The following is a 23,501-nucleotide window of genomic DNA, read 5'->3' on the forward strand; positions in this document are numbered from 1 at the left end:
GTTATTCAAAGTTCGGCCCGGCCGAACTTACTGCTTTCAACTTGTTCTTTTTTGGACATAAAATTTCAGGTCAAAACATCGGTACATAGAAGAAAATTATCGGAAAAAGTCTGGAGAATGAATTGATGTCATGTGGAAAATTGGAATGTGTCAGGATTATGGAAATGTCAAGCTCAAGGAATTTGTTGAAAGACCGTGTCTAGGAATTAAAGTTGTGGAATTTATTTTCGTTAATTCTTGAATTATAAATCATAGATCCATTAATTAGTATACCCCATTTTACTCCCACTACAACCAAAATTATATGTTTGATCAAATTTAAATATCAAACAACCATAACACCCATAGGATACATACTAACCTCTCTCACTGCGGTAGGGTATCAAATGGCTTGGTCTTTTGTCGTAATGCTGAGCTAGTTTTCTTTAAGTTCAACTCATCACTTAACTATTAGGCGTGTTGGATTTTATTTATTTATTTATTTGTTTAGTGTTGCCTTTTTTTCATTTATTTTTGCTTTTTGTAAACAAAATCAGTAATATTTAGTTTTGTGAAGATTGCACATGTGTGTGTGTGTGCTTTAGCATCTTCGTTTGCGTTTTTTATAACTGCAATATTTTCTTTGCATTTTTGCTGTGATTTTTGCCTTAGTTGCCGTCGTTTTATATGTGGGGTGTTTTTGTTGTTCTTAGCTTTGTCTTTGCTTTTGTTGTCGTTGTCGTCGTCTTCGTCGTCAACGTATGAGCATTTCGTTTTGTATTGCTTTTGCACGTTTGTCTGTAGTTGTGGGCCTTGCTTGCTGGCCCGCCGTCTGGCTGCCCTGTGTGCCTTTGTGTGTAATTTTCATTGGAGAGCAACAACAGCAGTGCTTGCCTGGCTTGGATTTGGTTGCATCTTTAAGCCGTATAAATAGCGCTGGTAGCCGGCATTAGAAATCATAAAAAATTCTCTCGTTCAATTAACAACTTCTAAAGACCTCTGCAAGAAATTTGCAAAATTCTTGAAAGGATATCTTTAAAAAAAAAAAATAATAATAAATAAAATACCAGTAACTGGCAAAAAATAATTTAACTACAACAACACGTGTATTGTTTAGTTTAATTTTCTATTACAACAAACAAATATTAAATACAACAACAAAATGAATATTGTAAGTGTGTGTATGTTTGTGAAGAAATATGTATGTTTGTGAAGAAATGTGTGTACTTTAAAATGGACTTAAAAGTATCAAAAGAATCAATATTCCGCATAGTAAGGACATTTTCATATCCCAAAAGTGTGTGTTTATAAAAAACATTTGTTTTGAAATTTAGGTTTTCAATTTTTTTTATACCTACAAACCTATTGCACTCTACAAGGTAATTGAAAAAAGTGCAATGGGTAGCGAGGGGTGCATACAAATTATCCAATTCCAATGATGCAACAGTACTCAACAATTGGACTTAATCTGGAGTCTCACCATTAGAAAGAAACTCAAGACAAATAAGATGGTCCTACTTTTGTGCAGCACAAATTGTCTTGGAACTGTACAGAGTTTGGAAATTATACAAGCAATAATTCAATTATTTTATATTCTAATTTTTTGATGTTCGTCCACATAACACTGAATCATAAGGCGATCTATAAGCACCTCCATCCGGTGATAAAATATTTCCGTGATCTTTCATATTTTTTTGCAATGACTTGAAATTAGTCATTAAATGATAGAAATTGATTAAAATTCTTTGGTTACATAATTCAGATAGGAGAGCGGGGGATCCCCAATGCAATATCTAGAACTGTAAATTATAGCATAAATTACCCACTGTCAGTGCAAAATCCTAAGGTGATCAATAAGCACCTCCGTCTGGTGATAAAATATTTCCGTGATCTTTTATATTTTTTGCACTGACTTGAGATTAAACATTAAATGATAGAAATTGATTGAAATTCTTTGGTTACATAATTCAGATAGGAGTGCGGGAGACCCCCAATGCAATATCTAGAACTGTAAATTATAGCATAAATTACCCACTGTGGACATCTTATCATCTCAATCGGTATGTTAGGTTTCTAAAATCTTACAACCAGTTCTCATTGATCTTCGATATGGGGTAGGCCAAGAGTAAAGAAATTTTATATTTTGCGGTTTTTTTAATAATACACTCAACTTACAGGGGCTATATATCGTTTGTGCAAAATGTGCCTCATCGAAATAACAGTTTAAAACCCTAAGTCTCTTTGGACGAAATACGTCTCAGTACATTTGGATCAAGCCATATTAGTCCGTCTCACTAGATGATGAACATGATAGCTCTCGAATTGAGTATCCGGTTTCGTTCAAACTTTGTACATCGTAATATTAGCATCAAACTTCAATCGAGTTCGGAGATGGGAAATATCGGTTCAATCTTTTTGGTATTTTCTCCACAAACAAGTTACAAGAAGTGAATACCCGATATAGCTTAAATTTGAAACATCGTATTATATAGATGAGTCGTAAGTCAGCTGTGAAAATAGACAAGATTGGCCCACTCCTTCTTGTACTTCCCCGCAAAAGGACGCAATTTAGAACAATTATATCTCTCTCTAAACGTCAAAACAGTGCTTCATTTCGAACATATCATATTCGAATATTTGTGCTCATTCTGAACCAATTGTGAACAAAATTAAATAAAGCTCAAATTTAAAAAAAAAAATAAAAAAAGGGGTACCTGATATGGCTCATAACGTGCAGTTAACGCTTATTCCTCATTAAATGTCCATTCCTGTATCTCCCTCATATTTGCTAGAAATTTTGAACAATAATAACCCTCTTAAAGTGAGAAATCAATATTGGATTTTCTTCAAACTTCTTTCCATGTCCCACAAAAATTCAAAATTTAAATGATAACAATTACCCTATAGAGGTCAGATTTTCCTCAAATTCTCTCTGTGAAAATATATCGGTCCACTCTTTCTGGCACCTTCCCTGAAAATGTAAAATTTTAGAAAAATTTGGCATATATCTCATGTAAAACGAACCGAGTTCCTGAAGTAGTACAAACTTGGTCCGTGGTAATATTTCCAATATCAATTGATATCACATAAAGATGTGTCGATCCACTCCATAACTCTCATTTATCATGCGGCTAGAGTCGTTAAACTTCTGAAATCGATCGGATCCACATTATATGGATTTTATGACAAAACGGGATTGATATTGAACATTTTTGAAGGACAATTGTTTGCGGGTAATTCGATAGACAATTGTGACTAAAGCTACAGCTACAGGTTACAATTATGCTCCAATCCCCACGAACTTTTCATGGAGTTAAGGCTTGTGCCAAAATAGAAGCCCATTGTTTTTGGAGATCGCCACAAATTTGTTTTGGTAAAAAATGGGCTAAAAACTGATCAATGGAATTTCGCGTGGGGCTAGAGTTTTACTTGGGCTACCATTTTGGATGGTTATCGGATAATAACTAGTGGTTGAAAAATACCAACATTTTCATTCAATCCAGTTTTATAACTGAAATTCGCTTCCCGTCGAAATCCCATGTAACTAAAAGGGAAACTTCTGAACTTTACATTGATACTAGTTTCATTGACGTATATAGTAGTTTGGAATGAAATAGATCATTAACCAACATCAAATATATGAATTGTTCTTCTTTTCGAAAATACCTTTTTCAGATCTGAGGCTTATTCGAATTGAGTGAAGGAACCTTTGAAATATTTGAAATATTTATTAAAATAGTCTAATAATGTTCTGAAAATATGTGCAAATGGTTTAATCTTATAAAAGGGTATATATCAAAAGAAGCTTTTACTCTATCTACAGGGTTCTGGGGTATCACATAGTAGGCTCCGCCCAAAAATTTCACTGCAAAACTAGAATTAATTTATAAAAATTTAAAAGCAATTTAAGCTTCTTAGAATATCCTCCAAAATGTATGTTTAATATCAACTCATTTGAGTTTATTTTTTATAGCGAATTTAAGAATAAAAAGAATTTAGAATATATTTTTTTAAAATTATTAATATTTCTGACAAAAATTAAAAATGAAATAGTTGATTTATTTATTTCTTATTAAGTATTTATTTATTTCTTATATCTCAGAAAGCTCTCCATTAGAATATATTTATTGAATAAAATTATACATCTTGCAGAATTTCAAAAAAAAAAAAAAAAAAAAACTAAAGGATTTTCAAAAGAAATGAGATTAGAACTCTCGACTAAATATTTACAATTGTCTTATCGAATGATTTAATAATAATCACTTTTCAAAAAAATTAAAAAAAATCTACAAGAAAATATATTTTTTCCAAGGATTTCCTTGCATTTTGACATTTTACGACAAAATAATAATAAACCATTTTAATGGACTACCCAGTTGAAAGGTCTTTAAGTTAATGTTTTTGTTTTGTTATTTTTTTCTTGTGATGCCTTTGCTGACGCCCAAACACCAAAGCGTTTATTAACGGTGGCGTGTTAAACTCTTCAAAAGACATTAACTTAAGTCTGACAGTAAACCTTTAAAACTGAAAAGAAAACCCCAACAACCAACCACAACAAATGATGAAACTTGCCACAGATCATGTGTGCCACAAAGATTATGGATTTTTATATGGCCAGCCACATAATTGGCAATTATTTTTTATTTCTGTTAATTTTATTTTATTTTAAGCAGATCGAATGGCCTTTTTGCCAACAAAACCACAAACATTGCCTTAACAGATAATGGGTCATGAGAGATGACAACAGTTTGTATTGGATTTATTGCGAAAGAAAAAAAATATTGTGTTATTATTTAAAAATAGCAGTCTGAAGTATTATTACAATATATTTTGGTAAAAAAAATATCGAACCAAGAATTTATTGATTTTAATATCTCAAAGTTTAGTCGAGAACAAGCACATTAGAAAAGCAAAAGCAAAAATATGGTACCTTTTACTTTAAAATGGCAAAAAGTTTTAGCGTCCTTCATCCCAAAAAGGAGGGTAATAGCTGGTAATTGTAAAAATATGAGCAATTGTCATCACTTGCTTGGTTAAACCTAGTTCCAAATAATAAACGCAAAACTTCGTTTCAATTCTTATCTGCAAATAATTTTGAAGTATATTTTATCAAAACTTGCAAATTTTCAAATACAGGGATCCAAAATATAATGGTTAATCTCTATTAACAACATCTAATAACAACTACACCCTCACGTTTTTATTTTTTATTCTGCCAGTTTCGGCGTAATGCAAAACATTTTCATTTTCCTAAAAGTAGTTTCATTAACTACCTTCCGCACTTCAATTCAAGGCACAGAGGTAATTCATCATTCCATCAAGTAAACAATACAAAGGTCATTTCATGCCACGTAATTTACACACAGATCTACGCCACAGAAAACAAAGCAAATCTCACTTCATAGTCAGCCAACTGAACAGCATCCTCCCATCTTAAACAAAAGTTGTATGTGTGTGTGTGTTTAGATTAATTTTTAAAATTAAAAAAAAAAATGCTCAATTATTTGAGGAACAAACGGAAAAGCAAACACAACACAAACTCATTGTTAACATGATAATTACAGAATCATCGCAGAAAGTTAGAAACTATTTGCAATTTGCATATAAAACAAACGAAAAATTTACCAGCCAACCGTGTAAACATCAATCTCAATTAAATTTAGATAATGATAATTACAAAACAAAAATCAAATAATATATAATTAAGAATGAACAATGCTAATCTTATTGTGTTTTTTTTTTTTTATTTTCTCATTGCAGGAACTTTCCGTATTTCTCATTGCCTGCACAGCATCTTTGGTTTTGGCTAGACCACAAGATCCCATTGCAATTGTTAGTCAAGAATCGAATATTGAGCCTGATGGCTCTTATAATTATGCGTAAGTATTGCTTGGAGTTGTACTAACTAAAAATAAAAATTTAAAGCATACTTTCAGGCGTCACATGAAAACAACACAAAAGCCTTAAGACACAAACCTTTGCTTATGCAAGCTTAAATGAAACTTAACGAAACTAATTGAAAACAAAAGACTTAAGACACAAACCCGAATTAAGAAAAGTATAGCTCTGTCCCAGAACCTGCCAGAATCTACTAGTTTTGCATTTGTTTCCTTTGGACGATAACATAATTGATATACACATCTAAGAAACAAAACTAGATATATTAATCAATATTCAAGGAATATTTTAGGCATCAAATTCTAGATTCAAAAAATCTGATAGACATTACATTAATCCCAACCAATGTAGTTAATAATAAATCTAGAGGTCAGAGTACAATATTCCTATAATTACATTTTTTTTTAAATTTAGCTCTAAAAATATAACGAGGAATCGTGACGACATTTATAAAGCAGGAAACAACGGTTAGAAACGCCGAAGGGACTAGTATTAAATATAAACTAACTTTTATGATTTCTTCATGAAAAATAAATTATGGGTTAGACTATAGAACAATATTGCAGTATCCAATTTCCGCTGGGAATTCTAAGGAGGTTCCTAGTCATGCGCCTCACTTTTCACCGAAAATGTTTCTAATCTCGTATCTGAAGTTTCTAATGAGTACTACATCCTTGATAGAAAATTAATCAAACAGGTCCTGGTCTTCGTATAGCCATAAAACAATACCTCCATATAACAGTATTCGGTATTTTAATTATTTTAGTTCATAATGGATACAACAGCCTATGACATAAAATTGTATATCCTCGTATAGCCCCCATATAAAGGTATATTCTGTATTTTGATGATTTAGCGACATTATTCGCTGGAATTGTATCAAATTTCGTATTTGAAGTGCCTAATAGATTCTACGACCTATGACAGAAAATTGCCTACACAGGTTCTTCGATAACGATCCCACACTAAAATTGGTATTTTGATGATTTTGGCGACATTTCTTACCGGAATTGTCTCAAATTTCGTATTTGAAGTTCCTAATAGGTGTTATAGGTCTCCGTCTTCCTATAGCTTCCAATATTATTTATGCAGCCTTTTTTCAAGTACTTTTGTTGAAATTTTGCCTATTTCTCTCAAATGGTATTCATAGTTCGGCGGAACTTTCTGCTTTTTCACTTGTTTAGAACTTGGAACTGAAAGAAAATTGTGTTAAAATACAAGACTGTGATTGTTAACAATAATATATTCAAAAAATTCTCTCTTGCAATAAAATGTAGATAATTTTTGAACCAGAATTTACTTTCAATTTGTCCCATACGTTTGATATAATTGTAAAATATTTAATTTCAATATACATATTTCGGATCTTAGAGAATAAGATTTTTTTCCAAGCCAAAATTAATATACAGATTTTTAAAAGATATTTTATAGTTAAAAAGTATTTAAAAAAACAACCGGAAATTTATCCTATACGTACTCTGAGCAGAAATTCAGAAATAGCATACCGGATAGCTTTAGGAAACCATATTGTCATTGTCATTCGATTGTGAATGTATTTGTTGCTGAAAGTCAGTTTCCAGTGTAATTATCCATATATAGAAAAAGTACTCCTTGCCTTTAAATTTATTCAAATGTTATTGTCAAATAGATTACATATTTTTATACCCTACTGTAGTACGGATTTTATGTTTTTGAGCATTAGAAAAGTTTTTTTTTTATGATCTGCATAGAATCCAACACCAAGGCCGTCTTTCCATGTGCTTTGGAGTTAAATTAATGTCCGCTTGAGACAAAACGTTATACAGCTGATTTGTTTGACCCAAGGACGAACCCCATTGAAATTGGTGGTACTTTTTTTTAAAGAACAACAAATCTTTATTTCAATTTATAATACCGTCAACATGACATAACATTTTTATACCGATCATAACTATTCAATAATACAATTTTTAAAATTCCTTCTTTTTATTTTCTTCTCCACTTTTAGTTATGAAACGGCCAACGGCATAAAGGGTGAAGAAACTGGCACCCTGAAAAAGGCCACATCTCCCGACACCAGTGATGTCATTATTGCCAAGGGTTCAGTCTCCTATACCTCGCCCGAAGGCAATCTCATCACCTTGAATTATGCTGCCGATGATGAAAATGGTTTCCAACCACAAGGTGATCATTTGCCCACTCCCCCACCAATCCCACCAGCAATCCAAAAGGCTTTGGACTACTTGTTGAGCTTGCCTCCCTCGAAACGTCGTTAAGGCACACATGGAATTTGAAGCGCAAACTAATGAAATTAATGAAACCCAATTTATCAACAACAACAGAAACTAGAGCCTTTACAAAAGAAAAAATTAAAAAAAAAAAACGAAATCAACAAAAGCAAAGAAGAGCTAAAAACAATTTATGTCTCTCTAACATCGGGAGAAAACTCTTTTAAGCATAAGTCACTCTTTGCAATTCCATTGCACAAAAGGGAAAGCAACACTCTACAACTCTATAGCTTACTATATCTATACAACACAAACATATATACATATTTCTCTTTCTTTTCTAAGATCATAAAAGTGAGTTCATTACAAACCAAAAAAAAAAAAAAAAATATTAAAAATAAAATAAAATTAACTACACAACACTGACTGAATGAGCCATATAAAAAAACCAAAATAAAATCAATGATTCTCACTTGCTCTCTTTTAAATAAAACAAACAACACCTTTTCATTTACTCTCACACCTAAACTTGTCACATTTAATTCTCTTTTGTGATATTCTCTCCACTAAGTCACCATGTTTCTAACCAAGCACTTGTTTATGCACAAAAGGCTCTCTTCGCCCCCATCTCTCTCTCCCTCTCTAAACTTCTTTCTCTGCTCTACAAAAAAACAACATCAACATATTTTAATTTACAAAACGATGTCCTTGTCTTGTAATTAGTCGCCGGAACTTTGCCATTTCGGATACATGTGATATCACTGCTGCTGATTGTTTGATGGACAATGAGAAAGATTTTTTTAATAAATAATTATTATTTTTAAACAATCATGAAACGAGAAACATGAAAGAGAAACCACGAAATTATTTAACATTTTTATGCAGTAATAAACATACAATTCCATAACAGCAATGTATGTAAATGTACGTATGTAAATATTTACGAATACGAGAAACTTTTTGTAATGTTTTTTTTTTATTATTTTTTAATCAATATTTTGTTTGTTTGTTAAATGTTTATAATTGTATAAATAAGTTGTAAGTATGCAAATAAAGAATAAATGATTCTTTACAAAAACTAGTTTTCAGACTTTTTGATTTGTTGGGTTCGATTTGGGGTTCTAGAAAGTCGAGTTACTTTCGTTGGAACGAAGTCATATTTAATAAGGTCTATCAGGAGGCATATTCAGGTCAAAGTATTATCTTGCCGTCAAAGGTTTTTCCGCCTGGAGTCCTTAAGAAACGAAAAAAAAAATACAAAAAAATAAATACTGAAATCTAACATTTTTATTTTTATTAAAATTGAAATATTTTATGTTTAATTTAATAATTCTGAAACATCAAATACGAATACTAAGCATCGAATTTATTTTCCCCTAGTGTTTGAAATCTGAAATTTGGTATTGGGTCGCTGTTCATGTGTAGCCTGGACATATGAAGGCGAAAATGTGTACTATAATTGTACGAAAAACACAGAATGGTACTATATTTGGTATTGGGGGAAGGAATAAATATAAACTTCTGAAATTTGATACTTAGATTATGGATGGTATTTGTATTTGAGATTAGGAAATGCGTGCTATAATTGTAACAAGTACTAAATAGTACTAAATTTTGGTATTGGGTGAAGGGATAGTTTCAGCTCTATCCCTTTACCAAATACCAAACAAACGTGACATTTTATATTGCGATATCTGTTGGTCTCTAAGACCAAAGTACTTTGTCTTTATGAATTTATTTGCAACACCAAAGGAGACGACACATATAAATTCGTACTAAAATGAAACGAATTTGCATTAGACACACGGAATGAACTAGAATTGAAATGAGATTTAGATTGAGAGTCACTGTTGAAGTGGAGGATAGTTATACCAAAGTGTTTTTGAAAATTAGAATTTTAAGGTTACGAAAAGTTCTAAATTGAAACTAAACTTCTGAAATGGTACAGTAAGTTTGATATTTGAAGCTGGATTTGGAAATGTGTAGTGTAATTTGTACTAAATGGTACTAATGGTACTCAGTTTGGTTAAGGGTGAAAGACTAAAGCTGGAATTTTGAAATTTTGTATTGGGGACCCTGTTGCTGGTAATTTTATGATAAAGAGGAGGTTTTGGAAATGTGTACTACAAATACGTGAAAAGTCCTAAATAGTACTATATTTGGTACACTTTGGTATTGGCGGAACAGATGGTGCTTGAATTCTGAAAATTGGTAATAGGGGCGCTATTCATGTGTAACTTGGGAATATGGAGGAGGTTTCGGAAATGTGTTTTAAAAAAATTCTGAAATTTGATATGTAGATACTGTTGGTGTCTAAGGTTGAGATATGGGGATTGTTGCGACTTTCACAGTACGAAAATATCTAAATCCTACTATCCTTGGTATTGGGTAAAGGGATAGATGTCAATGTCTGGTGGTGATTTTGCAGATGCTGAGAATTATTATTCCAAAATTACAAAATGGTTATAATTTTGGTTCACTGTTGGTGTCTAGAATAGAGGAAAGTAGATTGCTTTGGTGATGAGTACTAAATGTTTAGTATTAAGTAAAGGGATAGCTGAAGTTTTGACATTTTATATTGAGGTCACTGATGGTCTCTGGGGTTTCCATATGGAAACGTTAAAATAGTTCTGGTTCATTGTCCAATGGTTTTAATGGATTTTGAAAACGTTTTGGCGTTTTCTTCTTCTATATCTATAAAATATTGATTTGTTTGATTGTTTGTTTGTAATTAATGGACTCGGAAACCGCTGAACAGATTTTACTCAAAATTTCCAAATATACGTAACATCGCCTGAAAGTAACAACAGTAAAAAAATTGATTTTAAATGCCCATATTTATTGATTTATTGCAGATACAGTCTCCAAATTTAGAATGTGTAACGAAATTTCGAACATAAATAAATTTGCCAAATTATACTGAATTCGGTTCAAAATTTGGATATAGATCCCATATACATTTTCGGCCGATTTCATTTTGTTGCTGTACCAAACACTCTATGTATCTATAATTTTAATGAATTTTGGAATGTTTAACGGAATTTGGAACAGAAATAAATTTGCCAAATTATATTGAAAGCAGTTTAGATTTGGATATAGCTCCCATAAATATTTTCGGCCAATTTCATGTATTTGATGTACCGAACACGTTATATTTATAGAATTTCAATGAAATCTTAAATTTTTATATGCATATATAAGCAAATGCGGTAGCGAAGCGCATCGTGTTAAGCTAGCAATATATAGGGTGAGATAAAAAAAAAACTGCAACAAAGTCAAACGCAAAAATATTTAATTTTTTCATTTTTTTTTAATGAATGAAAAAATGGCATCAAATTTTAGAATAAGTTTAGATTTCTTCGAATTGGTCACGTTTGGCACGAATTATGGCCTTCAAACATTGTCCCATTCTCAGCGAAGCGCTTGCTTGAGGTGATCGACACTTTGGTATTTTTTAGTTCCAACCTTGCTTTCCAAAATACTCCAGACACAATAGTCCAACGGATTGGTATCCGGAGATTTTGGTGGGCATTGTGCGTTGGAAATAAAGCGAGGAACCTAATTTTGTAACCATTCTTGGGCGGCGCGTTCTGAGTCCTGTTATATTGTCCAAGGTCTGCGGCCAAAATATTTGCGTGCCAAATATTAATACACCCTCCAGAATATTTTCGCGATAATAATCGGCATTTATTCTCTTGTCACGGACGATTAATACGAGCGGAGAGCGACCATCGGCTGTTATGGCGGCCCACAGCATCACCATGACCGGCGCTTGAAGCTGCACATTTTCAGCTGACCTCTTTGGGATGTAAACACGATCATCTTGTTTGTTCACAAACTGCTGGACAGCGAATGTTTTCTCATCGGTGAAAGCCAAATTCGGCAGTTCACCACTTTCGGCCAAGCAAAACAACTCTTTAGCTCTTTTGAGTCTATTTTCATTCTGTTGCGGTGTAAGTTCTTGGACTTTTTGGAATTTCAATGGCTTAACTCCGAGCTCATTTTTCAATATTTGCCGAATGGAATAGTGCGATGTGTTCAGCTCACGAGCCATTTTTCGGCCACTACGACGCGGGTTTCGATCGAGTCGCTTCTTTATTTTCGAACCATTTCTGCTGATGTTTCTGTTGTCTTCCGCCCACTTTCTTGACATCGGGCTACGCTACCAGTATCACGGTAACGAGCGATGGTACGAGACACAAACGATTTATTCACATTTAAATGCTGGAGTGCTCTAACGATAGCCACTTGTGGTTTTCCAGCCAAATATAAAGAAATCACAGTAACACGCTTAAATTCCATCACGAATAACTTTTTTTCCTGGAGAATTCTTACCAAAATGCTTTTGTACGCTTGTAAACAACATAATGAGCTGTCACTGGAATAATTTTAACAGCTGTCGGACGAGTGGCTTAAAAATGACAGCAGTCTGAAGTTGGTTGAAATTTTTTCATCTTACCCTGTATATCTAAATTTTGATAGAAATTTTAATAAATTCGATAGACAAAGATGCCCAAGTCGACAATGTTACGCCACATTAGTAAGAACCCATTGCGAGTTTCAAACAAATCGTATAGAAAATATGGCTAAAATAATTAAAATACCCAATTTCGGAAGGTATTGTTGAACGGGGGCTGTACGAAAACGTGGACCGGTAATGCCAACCAATGTTCATTTTGTCCTAATTTTAAAAATATGATAAAAAAATTTGAAAATCAGTCATAACCATTTGTTCAATTTTTTCGAAGTTAAATTACGTTTCTAGCTGTGCGTGTAGTATTGAGATTTCCAGTACAATGATGTCTTTGGTCCCTCTGCTATCTATCCTTGCTTTAAAATATCCATTGTGACAATTATAAAACAACCCGGGAGATAAACGACGTGTGTCATACAAATTAAATGGCTCTTTTAATCATTTGATATTTTCCCTCCATAGAAGCGAAAATATATAACCCCAAAAACCGTTTTCAGCTCCGGTTTAACTAGTCATGTTTGTGATTTGTTTTGTTCACTCCATCGATTTCAAGATAATGCCACAGAAACAAATTTGAAATACCTTCGTATTCGGTATGCGAAATTTATTTGTTTTGTTTGGCATAATTTGTTGATTTCATATTCAGTTTTATCGCTTCTTGATAAATGACGACAGATCTGTTCCGGTGTGGGGGTGAACTTATGGACAGGTTGCGAACAGGTCTGCATAAGAACATATATATATATATTAATATTGGCAATTTCTATAATTATAAGATTGACAAATAGGGTGTTCATCGTTTAATGTCATTTAAAAGATTTATTCTCTCCAATTTGGGATTTAATAGATTTTAAATTTGGATAAGCGTCTGCACGGAGTTTTATTTATGTTGTGTTACTCAGGCATGTTTTTTTATTTCAAAATTTGCTAATATCTTCTTCTATTCATTTTGCAAAATTAGCAAGTAAGAATACAATGAATTCTTTTGGGCATTAAGCAATTATTTATCAATTTAAAGTTTCATTTATATTGAAAACTGGAAATTAATTTAAATTGTCGAAGTAAATGGAAAATTCCGCTGAAACAAACAAATTATCGTCGCTGATGAATTTATGGAATTTTTACTGGTTAATATAGGACCAAGTTTTTGTCATTTCGCGGTCGTTTTTTGCAATCCCAAAATTTTATTTTATGTCCGGTACATATTGTCTGGTTTTGTATAAGAAATGCATTTAATTGTTTACAAAATTAAAGGTAACTCATAGAAGAATTACTAACATAAACAGTCTTATGGTGATAATAAATAATCAGAAATTTGACCGAACTGCTATGCAATTAACGATATAATACGTTTTAATTATACCCCCAGCCATATGGCTACAGAGGGTATATATCATTTGATACGGTCACAACGTGCCTAGTCGAAATAACGGTTTTAGACACCAGGTCTCTTTGGACCAAATCCGTTTCAGAACATTTGGAGTCGATCTAGCGATGTCCGTCCGTCCGACCGTCTGTCAGTCTGTCTGGCTGGCTGGTGTGCACGATAACTCTCGAAGGGAGTATCCGATTTGGTCCAAACTTGGTACATCATAATATTTTTGTTAAATTTAGATCGAGTTCGGAGATGGGCAATATCGGTTCACTCCTTCTGGTACCTACCCCACAAAAGGTCGACATTTTCAAAAAAATTATATTTATGTTAACCCAAGGTCTGATGTTAAGATGGAATATATCGGTCCATTTCTTCTGGTACCTCCCCCACAAATGGTAGAAATTTAAAAAAAATATATATATATTTTTTGCGCAGAAAGAGAAACGATTATCCGATTTTGCTCCAACAGTGCAAATCTTAATATTTGCGTCAGTGCTAGGTCAAGTGTGAAAATGGACAATATCGGTCCACTCCATCAAGTACGTCCCCCACAAATGGTCAAAATTTTGAATAATTACAACTCTTATAAAATGTGATATAAGAGTCCGATTGTCTTCAAATTTCACACATGCCAATATTTATGTTAACCCAAGGTTTGATGTTAAGATGGAATATATCGGTTCACTCCTTCTGGTACCTTCCCCACAAAGGGTCAAAATTTTAAATAATTACAACTCTCATAAAATGTGATGTAAGAGTCCGATTGTCTTCAAATTTCACACATCCCAATATTTATATTAATCCAAGGTCTGGCGTTAAGATGGATAATATCGGTGTACTCCTTTTGGTACCTCCCCCACAAAGGGTCGAAATTTTCAAAAAATTATTTTTTGCACCAAAGAAAGAGAAAGGATAATACGATTTTGCTCTAACTTAGCATATCCTAAAATTTGCATCAGTGCTAGGTCAGGTGTGAAAATGGACAATACCCGTCCACTCCAACAAGTATCTCCCCCACAAATGGTCAAATTTTTGAATAATAACAAATCTCATAAAATGTGATGTAAGAATCCGATTGTCTTCAAATCGCACACATCCCAATATTTATATTGACCCAAGGTCTGCTGTTAAGATAGACAATATCGGTCCACTCCTTCTGGTACCTCCCCCACAAATGGTCGAAATTTGCAAAAAAAAGTATTTTAGCAATAATCTAATTTTGCAAATCCTAATATTTGCGTCAGTTCTAGGACTCGCGTCAAAATGGATAGTATTTGTCCACTCAATCAAGTACCTCTCCCACAATGGGTCAAAATTTTGAATAATTATAAATCCTTAAAATATGATGTAAGAGTACGATTGTCTTCAAATTTCACACATCCTGCTATTTTTATGAACCAGAAATTTGGTAGTAAGGCGGAATATATCGGTCCACTCCTTCTGATACCTCCCCCACAATTTTCAATATCCATTAAGCTCTTAAAACGCGAGATTAATATCCGATTCCACTTAGACTTGGCATATCTGAATATTTCTATCAACAAAGGATCTGTTATAAAGACGATAGAAATCGGATCTTTCCTTCTAGTACCTTCCCCACATTTTTGCTAACACAAGATCTGTTGTGTTATCTATCATAACTTGCGAAACGAGTCTGCAGTTCTTTACACCTTGCTATGCCTAAATATTTCTCTCAACCAGAAACCTTATATGAATATGAAATCTATCAGAATTTATGATTTCGCATAAAATTGGATATAAATGTTCGATTTTCTTGTAATTTTCCCCATATCAATATTTTCATCTCCAAATACCAAATTGCTAAATTCATTAAAATACCGAATATTCGGAGGTACAGTCATATAGTGGCTATACCAAAACTTGAACCTGTGCAGACAGTTCTATGCAAGAATGTTTCTTATATGGGAACAGAAACAGCGAATTCGGGTAGAAATTGTGACTAAAACAATCAAAACACCTTAAATCTGGCGGTACACTGTGTATGGCGGCTATACGAAAACGGACCATTTTCAAGACCAAAAGTATTGCAGACATAAATTACATCTGAGTAAAATGTTATGAACCTACTTCAGCTCGTTCGGAAGCTAGAGGCAGACAGACAGACGGAAGTACAACGCTTAATCGACATAGTATAGTATGCTGATCAAGAATATATATGATTTATGGGGACTAAAGTGTATATTTTGAAGTGTTATAAACGGAATGACAAACTTCAAATACCCTCCATTCTACGGTGCAAGGTATAATTATTCTAAAGATACTTTTCAGATTTTGCATCAAGAAAATTTTTGCATTCTGAGGAAGAGATATTGCTGGAAATCTGACCTATGACATGATGGTTTTTGATGTTATGTATGATAGATTTGGGAAAGAATTATTTGAAATTCGAACAATAAGTACATCAAAAGTACTAACACAAAGTTTGGTACCATTTGGAATTTTAAATGGAAAGAGCTGTGTTCTTGAAATTTTGGTTTAGGTTTAGACGTTTAGGAAGTAAGAACTGTACAAAAAGTACTAAAATTGGTACAATTTAGTTTTTAGTGAACGGATGGAAATTTGAAGTGGTGGTGTTGGGAACACTGCTGGAAGGAAAAGTGACAAAAAAATTAGATAGTTTTGAAAATGGGGGCTAAAAGGAACTAAATTCGGTATTAGGTGAACGGGTAGTTCTTAAAATCTGGCATTTAGCATTAGAGTCACTGTTAGTATGTAGGGTTGAAATTTGTAGGTGCTATTGGAAATACGTACTAAAAACCTACGAAATGTGTACTAAATTTGATACCATTTGAATTATGTGAGCGGATGGGGGTAACATTTGGAAATTTGATATGAGAATCAATTTTAGAAAGTAGAGTTGTTAAAAGGAGATGGTTTTGGAAAAATGTACTATGTGAAGGAACTGATTATTCATGATTCATGATATGATTATTCAAACTGTTGACCCTTTATGGGGGAGGTTTTAAAGGATTGGGCTGGGCCAGTGTTGTTCATTTCGTATCTGATGTAAGTCCAATATAAATGCGTCGAATTTTAGGTATATATTCACATTTACATGAGAAATGTAATAATTTTTGAAAATTAAGAAATTTGCGTGAGGACCAGATATAGTCGATGAAGTTTTCACTTCCTCTAATCTAAGGACTGATCCGATGAATATATTCACATCAGATCGTAGGTTATCAAATTTTAAAGGAATAGCGAACTTTTTTTTCGCGGACTATAAGAGATAGAAATATTGAAAATTGTTACCCTTTGTGGGGGAGATGCCAGAAGGGGTAAGCCGATATCTATTACCTTTACACCAGATCTTATTTTTATAGAAATACTGAAATGTGTGAAATTTGAAATGAATCGGAATTTATAAGCTTTTTGGTTATTTAAAATGTTGACCCTTTGTGGTAGATGTACCAGAAGGAGTAGACTGATATTTTCTATCTTCACATCAGATCTAGTGTTAGTAGAAATATTGTGATATTGCAAGTTTGAAAATAATCGGATGCTCATTTCGCGTTATATGAGCTTTATAGTTACTCAAACTTTTGTACCTATGTATTTAAAGAGATATTGGGATGCATGAAAATTGAGGAGAATCGGATGCTTATATCGCGAATTATAAGAGATATAATTATTTAAAATGTTGAGCGTTTGTGGTGGAGGTACCAGAAAGAGGAATAGGAGGAGGATATCAGACCTTGTGTTAATAGAAATAGTGTGATGTGTGAAGTTTGAAGAAAATCGGATACGTATTTCGTATTTTATAAGAGTTATATTTATTCAAAATGTTTACCCTTGGTGTGGGAGGTACATAGTGGAGTGGGCCGATATTATCCATTTTTTTGCACTTTACATAGCACTGATACAAATTAGATGATTCGTTCTTGTTGTATACGGAAAATTATTTTCTACAAAACTTAGGATTCGCAAAGTTGGAGCAAAATCGGATTCCTTTCTCTTTCTGTGCAGAAAAAAAATATATTTTTTTAAATTTCGACCTTTGTGGGGTGAGGTACCAGAATGAGTGCACCGATATTACCCATCTCCGAACTCGATCTAAGCTTGACAAAAATATTACGATGTACCAAGTTTAAATCAAATCGAATACTTATTTCGAGAGTTATCATGCGCACCAGCCAAACAGACGGACCGATGAACGGATACCACTAGATAGACTGTAAATGTTCTCAATAGGGTCCAAAACTGTTATTTCGATAAGGTACGTTTTGGCCGTATCAAGTGATATATCAAACAAATTAAAAATTTTCAGTCGGTTTTGCCGACAGATGTATACCCTCAGCCCACGTTCGGTTATTTAAATATATATTGACTTCTGTTATGATTATTGAAATTTTGGAGTAGGTTCCGAAGGAATGGGCCAATATTGTCCATTTCATATCGGACCGGAACAAATATGATATAATATTGCAACGTGCCAGTCTTGGACTACTTTGGTGCCTTCACTTTAAGATGCGATAATTTTTAGAAAATGTTAAAAATTTCGACCTTTTGTGGGGGAGGCACCAGAAGGATTGGACCAATATATTCGGACCAGACCTTGGGTTAATAAAATTCGGATGTGCGAAAATTTCAAGACAATAGGACTATTACATCACATTTTATAAGAGTTGTAATTATTCAAAATGTTAACCTTTGTGTGGGAGGTACTTGATGGAGTGGACCGATATTGTCTATTTTCGCACTTGACCTAGCACGGACGCAAATATTATTACTTGCAAAGTTGGAGCAAAATCGGATTATCGTTTCTATTTCTGTGCAGAAAATATATTTTTTGAAAATATCGCGATTTTGTTGGGGAGGTACCAGAAGCAGTGGACCGATATTGCCCATCTTCACACCAGACCTCCCTGCGAGAGTTATCGTGCGCACCAGCCAACCAGACTGACGGTCGGTCAGCCAACCAGACTGACGGACGGTCATCGCACGATCGACTCCAAATGTCCTGAAACGTTTTTTCGACTAGGCAAGTAATTATTTTTTATACCCTCCACCATACATAGTATGGAGGGAATATTGAGTTCGTCATTCCCTTTGTAACTCATCGAAATAATAATTTTAGACCCAACAAAGTATATATATTCTTGATCAGCGTAAAATTCTAAGACGATTTAGCCCTGTCCGTCCATCTTTCCGTCTGTCAAAACGAATAAAGATAGGAAGCTAAAATTTTGCACAGATCTGTCTTTTGTATGCAGACAGGTCAAGTTCGAAGATGGACTATATCGGTCTACGATATCGTATAGCTCCTTTATAACGGTACCACCAATATTCGGTATTTTGATGATTTTACCCACATTTTTCAACGGAATTGGAAAATTCCACAAAAGGAGTTCCTTGTGGGTATTTTACCCCCTGCAAGATAATTGTCTATATAGGTCCACGATATCGTATATCCCCCATATTACGGTACCCCCGATATTCTGTATTTTGATGATTTTAGCCACATTTCCCAGTGGAATTATCTGAAAATCCACACAAGGAGTTCCTTGTGAGTACTTCACCCCCTGACATAGATTTGTCTATACAGGGTTGCCCATATTCGACGGACCTTTGGGCCCTTTGGGCCCATTCCATTCGACGAGGCTTGACCGCAGGCAACATTCTTTGCGTCAATTGAATTTTGTACGGGAACAAACGCAAATCAATGCGAATAATCCGTTGTAAAGTGGACCGAGCCATGCCCAACTGCTGAGAACGGCGTTTTTGGGATGTTCTTGGGGACCTCTCAACACTGGCTCGTACGGCAGCGATATTCTCGGCCGATCGCCTTGGTCGACTTTTATATGGCCTCTTCGGATTAGAAAGAACCTTACCAGTCGAAAATTTTTCGTATAAACACTTAATGGTGTTCTTAGAAGGCGCACTTCTCACATTTTTTAATGTTTTAAAAGCACGTTGAGTTTTCACAATTGACTTCTTGTAAATTTCAACTATTTCAGAGCGCTCGCATGGCGTGTATTGGTTCATGGTAAAAATCTGCTTGGACTGACGCTTCAAACGCGGTATGGCATTAAGCGATGTGACATCTCTGTCAAAAGTTATGGCGTTGCCAGATGGGTCCGTCGAATTTTATTTTTTTGAGAATTTTCTAATTTGTTCCAAATGTTGGAGGGTATTCAAAGTTCGGCCCGGCCGAACGTACTGCTTTTTTACTTGTCTATGGCTAAATTAGTTTCGAAATAACCCTCCATATTATAAATACATTTAATTCTAATAAGTAAGTATTAGACGTGTCACATCCCTTTACAAACGCGTCGAGCCCAAGCAGGTTTGTGTGAATACGTTAGGTAAATGAAATTAACAAAATGCCTTATCTATTCTTCATCTAAGATTCTCTCTGCAGCACAACATAAAAGACCTACGCTGGCAAGTCATTTTCAAAAATTTTTAATGTTTCCAATTCCTTTGATAAGATAATGAACAAAAAGTTCCGCTTCATCGAAATTGAAATCGTTTCAACTTATTTCATTAGAAATACATTTATTTTATAACAGCAATATATCAACATTTTGTTGTTTCAATTTTAGGGCTAAAAGACATAAATTTGATTAGCAATTTCACACATTCGAACTGACACTTTATGGTAATTTTTTGTCTCCATTTTAATTTAAGCTAAGCGTTACGGCGCCTAAATCTTCTGGAGCCAAGCACAACAAATTTAAACAAATATTTTCAATTAAATTTCAACACCTTTGAAACAAGTAGTCAATTAACCGGCACATAACGAATTACGTAGCACTCTGCCATCGATTACCAGTTTCCAGTTTTTTCTTCCATCTGCCAACGGTGACATAACAACAAAAATATGTATTTCTGGTCATGTTCTTTGGCGCTAAGATTGATGTGTAACTAATAAATTAAGCTTCAACGACAATACTAATCTCACCAATATCTTCTGGGTATTGTCAAAGCAGTATTTTGATGTTTTGATTTTATCTCTGGGTCGGATATTGTTTTTGGCTTATGCCAGCATTGTTTACGGAAGTATTTAAAAGTGTCATAATCACATAAATTAACTAAACTGAATTGACAAAATATGAATTTTTTTGGACGCACCTATTTCCAGTATTAAAATGGAAGTTTCATATGGCCTATTATCGATGTATCTTTAATTACTAATAATAGAAATTTAAATAATATTAGTTCTCAAATTTCAATATTTCAAAGACTAACAAGAACTTATGACGTCAATTTGACAGAGAATCTAGTTTCAAAATGCTGGGCGAACTTAACTGAATTTATGAAATTTTTGATAAGCTGATAGAATTGGAGCAACCCAAATTGAGAATATATATCAGAATTATCCTCAAATTTATTTTATAAATTCTATACTACAATAAAATTGTTTTCAAAAAGAATTTTTGTGTGGGTATGGCTTAGTTGGATTCCACAGCAGAGCATACATAAACATTTTTGAAGACAAATATATGTCATCTTCACAACAGATCTTATGCTAGCAAAAATGTTTGTATGTCTGAAATTTGAAGAGAGTTGGATTCTTATTTCGCTTTCTTTGAGCGTTTTGTTTTTCAAAATCCTGAACCCTGTGTGGGGGAGGTACCAGAAGAAATGGTCCGATCTCTACTATATTTATAACATATGTTATTGTTGATGGAAATATTGAGATGTAATAAGTCTGAATGAAATCGATGATAATTTCACGTTTTATGAGCTTTATTGGTATTCAAAATTTCGACCCTTTGTGGAGGAGGTTTTAGAAAAAATGGGCCAATCCCTACCATATTTATAACAGATCTTGTGTTGATGGAAATATTGAGATGTACCAAGTCTGAATGGAATCGATGTTAATTTATGAGCTTCATTTATATTCAAAATTTCGTCCCTTAGTGGGGGAGGTACCACAAGGAGTGGACCGATGTATACAATATTCAAAGCAGATCTATTAGGATTCAACCATTACAATTTGCGAAGTTGGAGCAAAATCAGATTATCCTTTTTCTTTCTGTGTAGTAATTCTTTTTTGAAAATGTTGAACTTTTGTCTGGAGGCGGGTTACCAGAAGGAGTAGACCGATATTGCCCATCTCCGAACTCGATCTAAGTTTGATGCTAATATTACGATGTACCAAGTTCGTACAAAATCGGATACTCCCCTCAGAAGTTATCGTGCGCATTAACCAGCCAGACAGACAAATCGACTTCAAATGTCCTGAAACGGTCGATTAACACGAGCGAAGAGCGACCATCGGCTGTTAATGCGGCCCACACCATCACCATGGCCCGCGCTTGAGTTCCGGTGGCCAACCGAAGGTGCACATTTTCAGCTGACCTCTTTGGCAAGTCATTTTGTTTGTTTACAACGTGCTGAACAATGTTTTCTCATCGAAGAAAACCAAATTCGGCAGTTCACCACTTTTGGCCAAGCGAAGCAACTCTTTAGCTCTTTTGAGTCCATTTTCTTTCCGCTACGGTGTAAGTCCTTTCACACATTTTTCAATATTTGCCGAATGGAATATTGCGATATGCCGCGACGCGGCTTTCGATCAAGTCACTTCCTCACTTTTCGAACCATTTCTGCTGATGTTGCTGTGTTTCCGTCCACTTCCTTGACGTCGGGCCACGCTACCAGTATCAAGGTAACGAGCGATGATATGAGACACAAAAGATTTATTCACATTTAAATACTGGAGTGCCCTAACGAGTGCCACCTGTGGTTTTCCAGCCAAATATAAAGAAATTACACTATCAAGTTTGAATTCCATTACGAATAACATTTTTTCTGGAAAATTCTCACCAAAATGGTTTTGTACGCTTGTAAACAATATAATGAGCTGTCACTGGAATAATTCTAACAGTTATCGGGCAAGTGGCTTAGAAATGACAGCAGTCTGAAGTTGGTTGCAGTTTTTTCATCTCATCCTGTAGGATGAGGGCTAGTATTTAACACTTTTTGTGCTTTCAATGTACGCAAGTTCAATTTTTCCATCTACTATTTCAAAATTTATTAGCACTGGTGTAGGGTATAATGCAATAAATAAAGCCATACTTTTACTTTCTGAAGCGTTATCCACGCTAATTGTTTATTAAAATAATTTATCTTTATTAGGAGAGATAATCCAAACAAATGTGGTAGCCAGTTGCTAATGACATGCATTTTTTATAAAATTATTTTTTTTATTTAAAAAAAATAAACTTTATAACAAATAGCTAAAGTTCCACGCGTAGGGTATTTCGAATAAACAAAAAATCCCAAATGGAACAATCCCGTTTTACTTGATTTTTACCCATATAAATTAGAAATATTGCCCTGCAGTCAAGATTAAAATATTTAGGATGTGTTACCAGTTAAGATTGCTTTATTGTATTTTTTCTTTCTTTCCAAAAAATGATAATAATTTTAATACAATGCCAATGAATGCTGGGATACTTGTCTTAAGATAAAATACATAAAAAATATGAAAAATGTTGATGTGAATCGCAATCAAGTTGGTACTTTTTTTAGTCTGTTGTATTTTTAGTACAGCATTCAAGGTGAGGTATCGTATGCGGCACATAAACTTAATTTTAAA

The 23,501-nt window shown here is 33.8% G+C and overlaps 1 protein-coding gene across 1 annotated transcript; it reads left to right on the forward strand.

Moving 5' to 3' along the window:
• Positions 1-975: 975 nt before the first annotated feature.
• LOC131803925 (endocuticle structural glycoprotein ABD-4-like) lies at positions 976-9,165 on the forward strand. Its single transcript, XM_059125857.1, has 3 exons — positions 976-1,150; positions 5,740-5,858; positions 7,865-9,165. The coding sequence occupies exons 1-3, from the start codon at positions 1,142-1,144 to the stop codon at positions 8,130-8,132; spliced, it is 396 nt and encodes a 131-aa protein (XP_058981840.1). The 5' UTR covers positions 976-1,141; the 3' UTR covers positions 8,133-9,165.
• Positions 9,166-23,501: the final 14,336 nt, after the last annotated feature.

The sequence above is a fragment of the Musca domestica genome, unplaced genomic scaffold (genome assembly GCF_030504385.1).
Source record: "Musca domestica strain aabys unplaced genomic scaffold, Musca_domestica.polishedcontigs.V.1.1 10, whole genome shotgun sequence".
Taxonomy (NCBI): domain Eukaryota; kingdom Metazoa; phylum Arthropoda; class Insecta; order Diptera; family Muscidae; genus Musca; species Musca domestica.